Source organism: Motacilla alba, chromosome 23 (genome assembly GCF_015832195.1).
Source record: "Motacilla alba alba isolate MOTALB_02 chromosome 23, Motacilla_alba_V1.0_pri, whole genome shotgun sequence".
Classification (NCBI taxonomy): domain Eukaryota; kingdom Metazoa; phylum Chordata; class Aves; order Passeriformes; family Motacillidae; genus Motacilla; species Motacilla alba.
Window position 1 is genome coordinate 3,688,918 of NC_052038.1, and position 13,355 is coordinate 3,702,272.

The following is a 13,355-nucleotide window of genomic DNA, read 5'->3' on the forward strand; positions in this document are numbered from 1 at the left end:
CTCGGGGAGCTGCAGCCACAGTCCAAGTGCAGCCAGTTCCCAGCTGATCTGTGACTGAAGGGGATGTCCCCTCCTTTCCAGGCTGGCTCCAGCCCCCAGCTGACAGCAGCAGGCACCCTTCCCAGGTGAGGCTCGCTGGCGCGGATCCACCGCTGGGTCTGACCAGGGAAGCAGAGCTGACCATCCCTCTGCCTTCAGGAAAGCCCTGGAGCTCAGAGCCGCTGGCAGTAGAGTTCATAGAGGCTCTTGGCCATCCTCTGGGTCTCCTGGAAAGCCTCGCAGCTCTGCTCCCAGCTCGGGGGCACCTGCTCCTCCCCGTAATAGGCGCCGGCGATGGCCCCCGCCATGGTGGCGATGGTGTCCGTGTCCCCCCCCAGGGAGATGCAGTAGATGATGGTTCTCTGCAGGGCGTTGTAGTGCTCAGGGATGTCAGGATCAGCGTCCATGCAGCGCAGGAAGGAGTAAATGGCGGTGGGGACGGAGCGCAGCGCGGCGATGCCATTGCCTGGAACACACCCTGTCAGCACCCTCTGGCCTTCCTTCCTTTTCCCTTCCTACTCCAACCTGCTGTTGCCAGTGACTTTCCATAACAGCATCAGGAAATGGTGCAAAAGTTTGTCTCTCAGAAACCCCCCAGTCCCACCCACATCCTGCAGAGCAATTCCCAGTTACCCCAGTAGAGCCTGGCCATACACATCTACTCATTCCCATTCAACGTGATGACCCAATAGCCCTTCAGAGGTCTTGGAATGTTAAGAAACACTATGTAAGGTGAATTTCCCTTAGCAAGACATTTTTTTCCTATCAATACACAGAGGAAATCACTGGGTTTAGACTCAGAATTCCTGACTGGTGAGCACAGGCTGCTTTTCCAGCATAGTCTGTGCCTGACAGGCAGCACAGGCTGAAGAGGAATCTGGGGAAACACACATCTACCAGGCTTGCTGAGTCAGTCCTGCTTCCAGCTTTCCTAATGCTTGTACTAAGAAAGGTACTCACCCAACTCAAACAATACATCTGCTTTGGGAACACTGCTGAGCTCCAAAAATTCCTTGATTTTCTTGAGACGCCTGGAAAAGGGTAAATCCTCAAATCCCAGCCTGCAAACAGAGAGTGCAATGAAGAGGAGAGAACGTGAAGAGCCAGAACAAACCACCACAGCAGGGCTGGGGCTTTCCCCAAGCTACTCACACTCGGGCATCACTGAGAGACTTGTCATCTGCCTCCACGTGCTCCATGTGGCTGATGAGCTGCTCCAGGAAGGTTTCCCTGCTGAGCCCTTCCTGCAACGCCAGGTGCACGGCCAGGGCCTGCAGGATGGCCCCATTGTAGCCCAGGGAGTTGGCGTGGGTCAGCTCCGCGCTCAGCTTCGCAAACTGCCGGAGAAACCCCGGTGTCAGCAAAGCTTCCTGGGACGCTGCCCAGCCAGCAGGGACACCCAGGGAAGCCCAGAATGTTCCGTTACCTTCTTGACATCCTGGATGTCGGAGTAGACGAGGGGGATGCCGGCCACCCTCATGGCGCCGCCGTTCCCGTAGGAGCCCTTGCCGTTGAACTGGGCTCTCGCGGGCTCAAACACGTCGCTGCACTTGGGGCTCAGGAGCTTCTTGAAGACATTGACCACGGCCATCCCGTAGCCCCTGTTGGGCTCCTTCTTGTACTCCTCAGCAAACCTGGCGTGGGCAGGGGGGAAAACACGCAGGGGGTTTGGTCTGTTGCTGGGTTTGTGACTGGGTGAAGCCTCTTGCTAGAGTGGATTACTAACACGCACGTAAATCAGTGACAGTCAGGGCTCAGCCATTCACTTCTGCAGGAAAGAATTCCCAAAGAACAGTGTGAAAGGAGGATGTATAAACATCACCTTCCATAAGCCACTTGTTTCCCTCTCAACTCTGCCTCAAAATAGAAGCAAACTAGAAACATTTCCGTGGGTCACAACCACAAGGAAAGTCTTTTGTTCAAGTTCAATGGAAGAGTTTTCTAAACAAAGAAATGCTTTCCCTTAAGTGGAACCAAATGCTCTCAGGGCTGGGGATTCAACAGGGAAACAGATCATAAACAGAGTCAGGCTGAGCTCACTCCTATTCCCTCACTAAATTAAGGGCAGTGCAAACATAAATAGCAACAAATAAACATGAAACAGAATGTTTCTGGAGTCTCCAAGCATTCTCTCCTCCCCAAAGGTGAACACGCACAAGGCTGACGAGCAGCAGCGTTGCCCTGTCAAGGCAGCTTCAGTCTCCACACTGCGGCTGATGCTGCTGCAGAGGCCAAGGCATGGAAAAGCAAAAGGATCAACAAACTAAAGGATTAACTACCTCTTTCCTAACTTTTTCCCCTCCAAGAATTAGTAATTAGAATTAGTCTGCCTCAGCCCCTGTCCCCTTCCACAGACAGTCCCAGTGATGGTTACAGCTTCAGGAAGCCTCACGCTCACCTCTTGGCCATGTCAACCTCATCGAACTCCTGCTTGGCCAGCAGCGACTGCACCACCGACCTGCTCATGGCCGTGTCGTCCGTGTAGGGCAGCGACTCTGCAACGGGAGAGCCAAGAGTCACTCCAGCAGCCAGGGACAAACTGCTCCTGCCCTTCGCCAGCACCACCCTCATCTGCAGGGCCTGACTGTCACAAGTTGCCTGGAACAGCTGTGGCTGCTCCATCCCTGGCAGTGCCCAAGGCCAGGTTGGACGGGGCTGGGAGCACGCTGGGATAGTGGAAGGTGTCCCTGCCCATGGCACGAGGCACTGGGTGATTTTTAAGGTGCCTTCCAACCCAAACCTGTCTGGGATTTAAGTTCCCTGGCACACTGAGGTTGACAGCGCCATGGTTGTCAGAGGAAGGAGACACAGCCAGGGAGCTGCATCCAGAGCTATGAATATGCTTCAAGATTAGTAAGAGCCAGGTGAAGATGTCTGACATCCAGAACAGAGTCAGGCCAACACAGAATCACAGATTTCCAGCATGGTTTAGGTTGGAAGGGACCTCAAAGCCCATCCTGCTGCACCCCGTGCCATGGGCAGGGACAACTTCCACTATCCCAGGGTGCTCCAAGCGCCGTCCAACCAGGCCTTGGACACTGCCAGGGATGGAGCAGCCACAGCTCCTCTGAGCAATCTGTGCCAGGGCCTCACCACTCTCCCAGGGAACAATTCCTTCCCAGTATCCCATCTAACCCTGTTCTCTGGCAGTGGGAAGCCATTCCCCGTGTCCTGTCACTCCAGGCCTTTGTCAACAGCCTCCATCTTTCCTGCAGATTCCCCTCAGGCACTGTAAGGCTGCAATAATTTCCTAAGAGATAAACAACAACTCTGCTTCTCTCACTTTTCTCAAGTTTTGGTACCTGTGCTCCCTGCTGACCCTCCAGCACTGCCACAGCCATTCACAGCACACTGCACCTCCGCTCCCTGGAGTGGGAGCAGCACAGGAAGAGCAGAGCAAAGCACGGGTCCCTCTGCACCAGCGGTGTCCCTAAGGGATCCCTAGGGACTCAGGAACGGGTGCTGAACCCTCACAGCACAGAGCAGGGCAGGGGACAGCCAGGGCAGTCACAGCAGAGATGCCCCACAACCAGGTGAGGGGTAAGCACTGGGGGCACACACGTTTCGGGGGAGCAGAGGGGCTGGGGATTCTGCAGGTTGGGCACACCCCAAAGCCCAATCCTGGGGGTGCTGAGGGAGTGGGACACAAACACCCCAAAGCCCAATCCTGGGGAGTGCTGAGGGAGTGGGACACAAACACCCCAAAGCCCAGTCCTGGGGAGTGCTGGGGTCTAACCCGAATCTCTGGGGTGCCGAGTGCCGTGCACAGCGGGGTGTGTGAAGGGGGGGACCAGGGGATATCCCCCGCTCCACGCCGCGCTCCCCCTCACGCACCTCCACGTGCGCTCCCCGCCGCCTCCCCTCCCTCCTCAGGCGGCGCGGGTTCCAGCCCTTTGAGGAAACTCAACAGCTCCGGCAGCTTCACGACGCTCCTGCCTTCGAAAACAGCTCCCAGGCAATCCCCCAACAACGCCCCGGCCAAGCAGCCCCGGAACCGAGCGAGGCCGGGCCGGGAACGAGCCGGGAGCCGCCCGGCGCTGGAGGCCGGACCCGCCGCCGCCATCTTGCCGCGCGCGGCGCCTTCTTCCTCCGGGCCGCCAGGGGGCAGTGTGTGCGGAAGCGCGGAAGGCGCTGCGGCGCACGCTGCCCCCTGGCGGCCCGGAGGACCGAGGTGCCGACAGCACACCCGCCTGTTCCTTTAAATCCCTCCTGGAATGCAGCTGGATTTAATCGCCGCGGATGACAACTGGGGACAGGCCCTTTATTGTTTATAAATCTCCTCGGAGCGCGGGAGGCTGTAAACATCATCCAAGGGCCAGACAGTTATAAAACAAACGAGGAGGAGAATTCCATTCTCCCCAAACACGACGCAGATGTCGCTTTTCCTCGCTGCGGAACTGAATCACCGGGAGTTTTTCCTTCCCCCCGCGCTTGCACAATTCCCGGCGCGCTCCAGCTAAGCAGCCAGCTCCAGCTGACTGTTCCTCGGCAGGTTCCTGGTGCGGCTGACAGCGTCGACCTCTGGGTCAAACTTCTCCACGGGGACCACGAGTTTTCTCCGGGTGTCCATGCACTTGTTGTCCAGCTGCAGAGAATTGGTTTTGTAGCCAATATCGGTCTGAATGCGGTGAAGTTGTCTGTAAAGAGCGTCCAAGGCATCCCTGGGAATAAGCAGAAGGGACAGGAGTTGAGATCACATGGGAACAGACTCCCCAGGGAATGGTCACAACCCTAACCCTGCCAGAGCTCAAGGAACATTTGGAAAATGTTCTCAAGCACAGGGTGGGATTTTTGGAGTGTCCCGTGCAGGGCCAGGAGTTGGTCTCAGTGATTCTTGCGTGTATTTCCCAACTCAGGATATTCCATGATTTTAAACTGGACAGGAAGCACCCACCTTCCCACTTTCTGGCAGCACTGGCCCTGTACAAGGAGTGAACTCATCAGATACTCATTGTTTGGGGCACTGAAGAGCCAGCCCACACTGCTCTGGGAGGGCAGCAAGAGATGTGCACCCGGGGAGCTGCCAGCCCACAGCAGCACTTCTGTTCCTTCCTTGTCACTGTTTTTTTTTGTCCCTTTTGGAACAGTCAGGGCCTGGATGAATTCAGAGTGAAGCAGGGGCTGTGGGAGCCCCATTCCCCTCCCAGCACAGACCCCTTGTACCCCACATCCACCAAGCCCAAACACTGCTGCCCCTCTCGAGCCCAAGTACCACGAGCACCAAAAGGCAGGTGCTGGACGTGTGCCCAGAGCAGGGACACCCAGAGCCACATCCCCTCAGGGCAGCGCCAGGCACTGCTGCTCCTGGACAGCAGGACACTCACTGTGACTCTGTCCTTTTCTGCTGGAGTGCACGGATTATCCCCTCCAGCTGCTGGACCTCGTCTGTCAGTCCGAACTGAGCCTGCAGGGAGGAGGGGACAGCACTTAGCAAGGCTTCACAAAGGCCACAGTTCCCTCCTTCCCCTCTCCCCCAGCTCTTATTCCCTCGCTTTGATATGTCACTGCAGGATCCGGTGCCCAGCTGCTCCAACACTCATCCCTGTTGTTCAGAGCCCCCTTCCCGGGCAGTTCCCTGCAGGAACCACCCAGGTGAGGTACCTGGTCCCGGCAGAGCTCAATGTGGGGCCGGTAAGTGCGCGTCTCCAGGCGGGTGTGAGCCACTTTCAGATCCAGCGTTCTCTTCCGGATATCCTCCTCCAGCTGCCGGATCTCCTCCTCCATTTCTGCAATCTCCTCCAAGGTCTGAGGGTACACATGGGTCATGAGGGACAGCCTGGGATGCAGACTGGGAAACTGCTCCCATGTCTCTGGGAATTTTGCTGTGCTGGGGATAGATTTTACTCAAGGGCTTCTGAGGACTGAATCCTCTGCTTTCACATGGACCAGGATGGTGCTGCTCAGACAAGGGGTGAAATAAAGAGGCTGAAACCTGGCAGTGCTGCCAAGCAGTGCCAGAGAAGCACTTGTGAGAGGTGGGATACTGCTGGGATCATGTGTATGCCCTTGAACAGCAAACATGTGGAAACTACACTCAGGCCGAGTCCCTTTCCATGTTACAAAGAGCCTTTGGGACTCTGTTCCCAGCCAGGGTTGTAGTTGATGACCAAAGGAATAACACTTACATTCTTCTCCTGCCATCTCAGCTCACTGAGGGCTGCTTCCATGTCTCTCATCCTCTTCCTCAGCGCAAACTCTGTAGCTATACGCTGAGCATCCAACTCATTGTTTGTCTGAGGAGAGAACAGCCCCAGTCACACATGGCTGCAAGGTGTCTGTGTCCCCCAGCTGTGCCTGGAAGGTTGGGACAAGCCCAGGAGCAAAAGCAGCCAGGTTTGGCTGCTGCCACTTGTGTGCAGGTCACACTCCCCCAGTGACCAAAAGGTGGGGATCGATGGACAGGGACATGTCCTCCAGCTTGCTGAGACTGCTGCAAGCTCTACAGCATAACCAAGCTCCTACTTAAACCAGGAGGGCAGCTGCTCCCAGACAGATCCAGAGACATGCCTGCCGCTCTCCCACACCAGATCCAGAATGGCACCACAGATTCTGGGCCAAGGGAGCAGTTTACCTGGGCAATGCTAAGTGTGATTGCTCCTCGGAGGTCAACTGAGGCTCTCATTTCTGCCTCAGCACGCTCCTTGTTGCGCCGGCTGTTCAGTTCCCACTCACTAAGTGCAGTTGTTCTGTGAACAAATCAGTTACGAAAATAAATTGAGCGTTTGCAAGATATTTTAAAGGAACCACCTGCTTGAGGCCAGGGTGACAGCACAAAATGATTCTGGAAAGCTGGAGGTCACATCTTCCCTGATCTCCTCAGAGACTGAACCCCACCAGGCCCAACATCTGCTCTACCAGGGATACATCCAAACCATGGAAAGGAATGCCAGGCAAGTGAAAATGTGCAGCAGGTCCCTCTGAGCTGTTGCAGAGGTGACACCACACTGCTGAGCATCACAGCTAGGCAGCAGGAAGGCAGGGCACCTGGCCCCCACTGGGTTTGTGGTGACAATTTAGCTATCTCCCAAGAGTCTGTGGCTTCCCCATGCCACAGCCAATTTCTGTTCTGAGCTCTCTCCAAAACTGCACCCATCGAGCCTGGACACAGCATGGAAGGAAAAAGCAACCCATGGCTCGGGGTAGATTTGGTCACACAAGGACAGATCCTTTCCTTACCCATCTGGGTTCCGTGTTGGGTTGACCTTGAAGGAGATGTTGCCAGAGGTGGGATTGAAGGACATGCACTGCCGATCAAGCTCCAATGCTTCCACCTTGTGCCGGTGGTCAAGGCTCAGCTGCTGACGAGCTTCCTTTAAGAGGCTGTGGAGAGCCAGGCTGGAGTCAGCGGGGAGCAGGCCCAGGGCAGGGGCAGCTCACAATCCCCAAAGCCTTCATCACTGTGTCAGTCATCTTAGTGAAATGAACGATGAGCTCCCACCCTCCCTGGGAACTGGGCCTGACCTGCCCAGCGCTGCCTGCCTGGCTGGTATCGCCCTGGAGAACGGAGCTGCAAAGGATTCCCACAGAGTACCAGGGCCTGGGAGCTTTAACACCTCGTGGCCACTGATTCGTAAACCAAGGCAGGTGGCACAAGAGATCTGGGACAAAATTTCCAAATGGTGCTTGTGAAGTTGCCCTTGACACACCCTTCCCTGCCAAATCCCTGACCTTGAAAATCATCCAGGGTTCCTGTGTGGCTCCTTGCCTGCCTGCCCATCTCAGCGTGGCATTAGAGGCACACTAAGTATCTGGGGCCAAGCAAGGAGAGCAGAATCATCAGCCAAAAGCTGTCACTCCTCACCAGAGCTGTCTGAAGGCGTCGTCCACTCGCTGCTGCAGCTCTTTCTTGGTTTTCTCAATCACCTTCACCTCTCTGTGTAGCTCCTCTTCCACAGGATCCCTCACCACATCAATGTCACGACGGCTCTCACGGAACGTCAGGCACTCAATGGCAACATCCAAACACAAGTTCTTTGCCTGGAGGGCATTTTCTGCTGCTTCCTTCACCTGGAAGAAGCAATCAATCAGGTGTGGGGGGGATCTTTTTGGGATGAGAGAAAGGAAGGGGAACCCACCCGTACCATCATTAAGAGGGACTCACACTGTCTTTGCAGTTCTGAAACCTTTTATCAAGTCTGGAATAAAAAATGCCAGAGCCAAACACCTTTGTCCTCTACACCTGCCATTTGCATTGGGAATCACACCTTGCTAGGGCTTAACAATTCCAGAAGCAGCAGCAGCCTCTGGGTTTAAAACTCACAGTATCAGAGATCTCCCATCGCTATTCCCTATGTAAACCCAAACATTTTTGAACGATGGTGTTAACATATTTCTTACTATCCTTCAGAGCTTTATAAAAAGTCCAAACAACAAAATCCACCCAGAAATCCAAACAGGAGCGTGTAATATGCAGCTGCATGGCATGGCTTGGCTCAGCCAAGAGCACAGTGGTCTGTTTTCCAGGAAGTCATTCCATCGAGTATGGATCTCAGTATAAAATATACATATATGTATATATTTAAATTTATCTAGTGAGAAGCCCCCCTTGAACTCCAGATGGGCTTGCCCATTGCACAAGACAAGCCTCAATTATTTCACATCCCATGTTGAGAGTGTAAGTTCATTTCCAGCCATCTGCCTTCCCAACATACTTTGGTTAAGGCATCAATTTCCAAATCTATGTCTGTGAGGCATTTGGCCAGGGCCTCTCTCCATTTGTCCACGTTGGTGATACGATCTTTGAGATGGGTTCGGCTGTTGTGCTCATCCCATTTTGCCTGGAATTAGAGAGAAATGCCATTACTCTTTTTAAAATTGTAGTTGTGAATCTTGCCGAAGCCTTTCCCCGTTTTCAGGACTGACTGAACCTCTCACAAGAATACAACACGTTGCCATTTGGAATCACAGTCATTTACACAAATGAGAGCACAGAGAACAACATCAGTGGCAGTGAATGCGAGAAACACACACAGGGCTTTAGTGACAGTACAGAAACATCACTGCAAGTGGGTTTACAGGGAGCAAATGTCCATACTTAGCATGTTCTGTACAGGTAAAGCCCTTTATTCCCTCATCCATACACCCAAATATAGACACTCTCCCCAGCTCCTCAGCCCACTATCCTGCAAAGCCGTGAGCAGCCCCCATGGCAGAGGGCTCACCTGGTTGCCGGTTTCATTGCGGAGAGCTCGTCCTTCCTGCCGGACATGATGGGAATTGAAACGCTGCTGTTCGGCGTTGGCCGAGATCAGGAGGGAGTTGTTCTGCCAGTCGGGCAAGGTGAAGCGCTGGCCCGGCTTTACACTCAGCGAGGCCATCTCGCTGAACAGGTGACTGAAAGGGAGCGGAAGATTTATGTGTTCATTCATGGAAACACACCTGAAATGGAGCTGCAGCCAAAAACTGCAGAGCTCTTCTGGGGAAAAGCAGCAGCAAGCTGCAACCTGGTTCCTGGCCTAATGCAGATACATGTCCTTAAAATAGGGAAGCACGAGGGCAGGTGATGGGAGCCATCCTCTGCCCCGGGCTAGGGGGAAAAACCCCGTCCCATCTCCTTAGGAATGTAACTATTTGCAGGGACAAGGAGCTGCTCACAGCACCAGCTTTCATATTGTATTTACTGAGCTTGGACAAAAACGGCTGAGGATGTGACTGATTCTGTTGTGCTACTGCCGAAGGCTTAGCCCAGGGCTGTGACCCCCGGGACTCCAAGGCTTTGAAGCAGCAGCAGAGTTTTCAGTCTCCTTTTTCAGCCAGCACACCCTGCACAACGGGCAGAAACTGCAGACCCCACTCCCGAAGGTCCAAGGAGCTCCCGAGGGGGCTGCAGGCGCCCAAACCCACGGTCGCGGGCAGTTCTGGGACAGAATCCCTCGGCAGTGGGATATCTATGCCATGTCTGCCCCAGCCACCGCGGGCACAAGGCGCTGGCCGGAGCGCCTCGAGCATCGAGCCCAGGGGCTGACGGGGATGTGCAGCCCCTGGAGGGAAGGAAGCCCGGAGAGAGGGCACAAAGGGCCGCGGGACACCGGGGCCCGACCAGAGGTGGAGGGGAAAGAGGGGAAGGGGAGAAAGAGGAAAGGGCCCAGCCGCGGGCTCGGAAGGGGCCTCACCCCGGCTGCTATGAGGGCACGCAGCTCCTCCGGAGCGACCCGGGCTGGCCGCAGGGCCGGGCCGGGCCAGGGCGGCGCCGCTCTCTCCCCTCACCGTTACCGGCCCATTTCCCCCCTCTCCACTCACCGTTCCCGACCGACCTTCACTCCGCCCTCACTTTTTCCGTTCGTTCCCCCCGTCCTCCCTTTCCCCTCAGCGTTCCCGGCCTAACTCCGCTGTCCTTTCACCGTTCCCGGCCGATCCCCCCCTCTCCCCTCTCCCCTCACCGTTCCCGGCCGATCCCCCTCTCCCCTCTCCGCTCTCCCCTCACCTTTCCCAGCCGATCCCCCTCTCCCCTCTCCTCTCACCGTTCTCGGCCGATCCCCCTCTCCTCTCCCCTCACCGTTCCCGGCCGATCCTCCTCTCTCCCCTCTCCGCTCTCCCCTCACCGTTCCCGGCCGATCCCCCTCTCCCCGCTCTCCCCTCACCGTTCTCGGCCGATCCCGCTCTCCCCTCTCCTCTCACCGTTCCCGGCCGATTCCCCCTCTCCCCTCACCGTTCCCGGCCGATCCCGCTCTCCCCTCACCGTTCCCCGTTCTCGCCCCGGGCTCGCGCGGCGCCGTTGCGGGGCGGCCCCGGCGGTGGCTCTTGGGGTATCGGTGACAGGGACACCGCAATCCGCAGCAACGCAGCGCCCAAATCAGCGACAAATATTGTTTAAAAAAATCGCACGAAATGGCCCCTGAAGCAGGAGGGAGCCGGGGGTGTCCACTTCCAAAGCCCTTTCCCATTTCCACAGCAGCTGTCCTGCCCCAGCATGGCTGTGGGCACTTCAACAAGCTCTTGCATTTTTAAAATTATTTTAAAAAAATGTAGTTAAACGGCCTTAAAAAACAAAAAAGACCAAAAGTAAATGGTTTTCTGTCCTTGGATATACCTGGCACCTCCCTCCACATACCCCTACCCAGACCAATATCTGCTCCTTGCTTTGGGAATAAATCAAAATGATGCAAGTATAAATAAAGTCTCTCACACATGTGCATTTCAAAAAAAATTTATTTTTCAAATGAATACAGTTCGTTTACAATACACTCAAGTTGATGGTATCTATAGCCAGCAGAGATCGATGACTGCTGTGTCCTATACACAGTCGTACAGAGGTTACAGATGCCTACGAGAGGGAAGGAACAGTGAAAGAAGTCGACATTTTACTGTGCTGGAAGGAAAGCAACTCTTGCAACAGGTAGAAAATTTTGGCAAGAACAATTTGTCCAGAAAGGGAGAAGGGGCAGAGGACACGGCTTCTGCTTAGCAAGTACATCTCAAACACCGACACGTTCCCTCCCACCCCGCACGGCTGCAGCCCACGGTACAAAGAGGCACACATGGTCAAGATGGTTAAGTAAAAATAAAGGCTTTTACCAGTTTGTTTGCCATCCATCTACAATCTATTTGTGCAACGTCTCAAGTCACAGCTCTACTTTACTCTTGAAACATTTCCCTTTTGCTTCGAAAGCCCCCAGGACCTTTACGGTGGGAACACATTCACAGGGGAGCAGTTACCAGCGTATGGGAAAGAGCAGACACATGGGACAGGATCAATCCACCAGACTGGTTTATTAGAATTTTATTCAGAAAAGGAACCCCAAACAGCGTACCAGCATGACTTTTTCTTTTTTTTTGAACAATATAAAGTCATGGTATTAAATACGCAAAATTTCTATGTGTGACATTGCTTCCAGCAGTCTCCAAAACTAACACAGCTCACTGGCCAGTGAGCAGACACAATGCCATGAGCCACCTTCTTCCCAAAATCCTTTAATATTAGCTCGTAACCAAATGCTACTGATTACTGTGAAAGCTCTGAAGTAACACCTGCTGACAGACAATGTCCTTGTCCGTGATCACACACCTCCAGCCAGGTGAACAGCTGTTTATCCACCATGAGGCTACCTGGGGAGCTGAACTGCTTATACCAAGGGAAGAGACAAGAAAAGGAAGGAGGGTCTGTCCCCCCTGAGCCCAAAGTGTCACTGCTCCCCTGGAATGCTGATTTGTACACCAGTGCCTGTAAAACCAACATTTCTGACCCAAAGCTCGCTCTGCCCGCCCCACTGCTGTGCTGCAGCTCACTTTTCACACCTGCCTGCCAACAGACACCAAACACAATGAGCTAGAAGCGGGTTTTTCCTACAGGAAAACAACGTGTAGTTGTCTCAAGGAGAGATTCAACACTGAAAACTGCAAAAATGAGAAGATTTCACTGAAAAACAGAAATCAAGTTCAAAAAAAAAGTAAACACTACAGCCACAGGAGAGAAGTGATGCACAAAAGCGAGTACCCAGAAGAAGCCATTCTGCACTGCAAAGTTGCCAGAAGCCAAACTCCATCTCTAGCATTCTTCCTCTCACCAAGTTTTGTTGGTGTTCAATTATCCTCACTACTTCAGGAGCAATACTCAAGTTCTCTCTTTGCTGGCACACCATCAGGTTCCAAAACTTCCAAAAGTTCTTTAAATTCAGCATTGCTCCAGTGGGCATCACTTTGCTATTACATCTGAGTGGACACTACCTACCAAGACACGTATTTTCTATCAAAGAAACTGGTTTTGAAGATATTTAAGAGATTTGCAAGTGTAAGCAAAATGAAAGTTTATTAGTAACTATTTTAAAAGCTAACTTTTGCACACCTGTACTGAAATGGGTTGTGGATCTATGATTTATGGGCAAGCATGGCCTTAAACTCAACATACAGCCATATTTTTGTGTTGCTAGATAGTGTTATAGCATTAATTTTCCAACTGCCAAATGTGTTTGAAAGACCTGTGTAATTCTCAGCAATAAAAAAAAAAACCTTCCATTCAAATAAACTTGCCCTCTGAGCATCTGTTTTGCAACAAATGGGTCAGTTTAAAGAAAGCAAGATGGCAAACACAGGACTGAGCCCAAGGGGCTTCAGCCTCGGGCAGAGCTGCAATGGGATGGGAGGGAAGAGCTCCAGCTCGCAGCAGGGATGGGCTCCAAACAACTGGATTCACTGGAAGATGGAAATGTGCGAGAAGTGCATGGGTTTGTGTCACGAGGTCACCACTGTCACGACACGGCTCACCCTCAGGTCACCCATAACTCGCTCTCTAAGGCGATGTGAATCACCACAAACATTTTCCAGATGAAAAATGAGGCAGAATCATTTCGCCCAGGTCAGAAAGGGAACCTGCTTCAGAG

The 13,355-nt window shown here is 53.7% G+C and overlaps 2 protein-coding genes across 2 annotated transcripts; both read right to left on the reverse strand.

Moving 5' to 3' along the window:
- On the reverse strand, window positions 1-4,117 carry ADPRS (ADP-ribosylserine hydrolase). The gene is made up of 6 exons (XM_038160890.1): window positions 3,874-4,117; window positions 2,438-2,534; window positions 1,466-1,673; window positions 1,192-1,376; window positions 1,000-1,100; window positions 1-505 (listed from the first exon to the last, which is right to left on the reverse strand). The coding sequence occupies exons 1-6, from the start codon at window positions 4,100-4,102 to the stop codon at window positions 213-215; spliced, it is 1,113 nt and encodes a 370-aa protein (XP_038016818.1). The 5' UTR covers window positions 4,103-4,117; the 3' UTR covers window positions 1-212.
- Window positions 4,118-4,269: 152 nt separating this feature from the next.
- On the reverse strand, window positions 4,270-9,371 carry TEKT2 (tektin 2). Its single transcript, XM_038160695.1, has 9 exons — window positions 9,201-9,371; window positions 8,691-8,816; window positions 7,841-8,046; window positions 7,216-7,359; window positions 6,611-6,725; window positions 6,165-6,272; window positions 5,641-5,784; window positions 5,364-5,443; window positions 4,270-4,700 (listed from the first exon to the last, which is right to left on the reverse strand). The coding sequence occupies exons 1-9, from the start codon at window positions 9,354-9,356 to the stop codon at window positions 4,496-4,498; spliced, it is 1,284 nt and encodes a 427-aa protein (XP_038016623.1). The 5' UTR covers window positions 9,357-9,371; the 3' UTR covers window positions 4,270-4,495.
- Between the last annotated feature and the right edge of the window lie 3,984 nt (window positions 9,372-13,355).

Coding starts and splice junctions, on each gene's coding strand:
- TEKT2 (XM_038160695.1), bottom strand. CDS start 9,356: ATGGCCTCGCTGAGTGTAAAGCCGGGCCAGCGCTTCACCTTGCCCGAC. Junction 7,360..7,840: donor GACGCCTTCAGACAGCTCTG/GTGAGGAGTGAC, acceptor GGCTCTCCACAG/CCTCTTAAAGGAAGCTCGTC. Junction 5,785..6,164: donor TGAGATGGCAGGAGAAGAAT/GTAAGTGTTATT, acceptor GTGTACCCTCAG/ACCTTGGAGGAGATTGCAGA.
- ADPRS (XM_038160890.1), bottom strand. CDS start 4,102: ATGGCGGCGGCGGGTCCGGCCTCCAGCGCCGGGCGGCTCCCGGCTCGT. Junction 1,674..2,437: donor GAGGTTGACATGGCCAAGAG/GTGAGCGTGAGG, acceptor TGCCCACGCCAG/GTTTGCTGAGGAGTACAAGA. Junction 1,101..1,191: donor TCTCTCAGTGATGCCCGAGT/GTGAGTAGCTTG, acceptor CTCTGTTTGCAG/GCTGGGATTTGAGGATTTAC.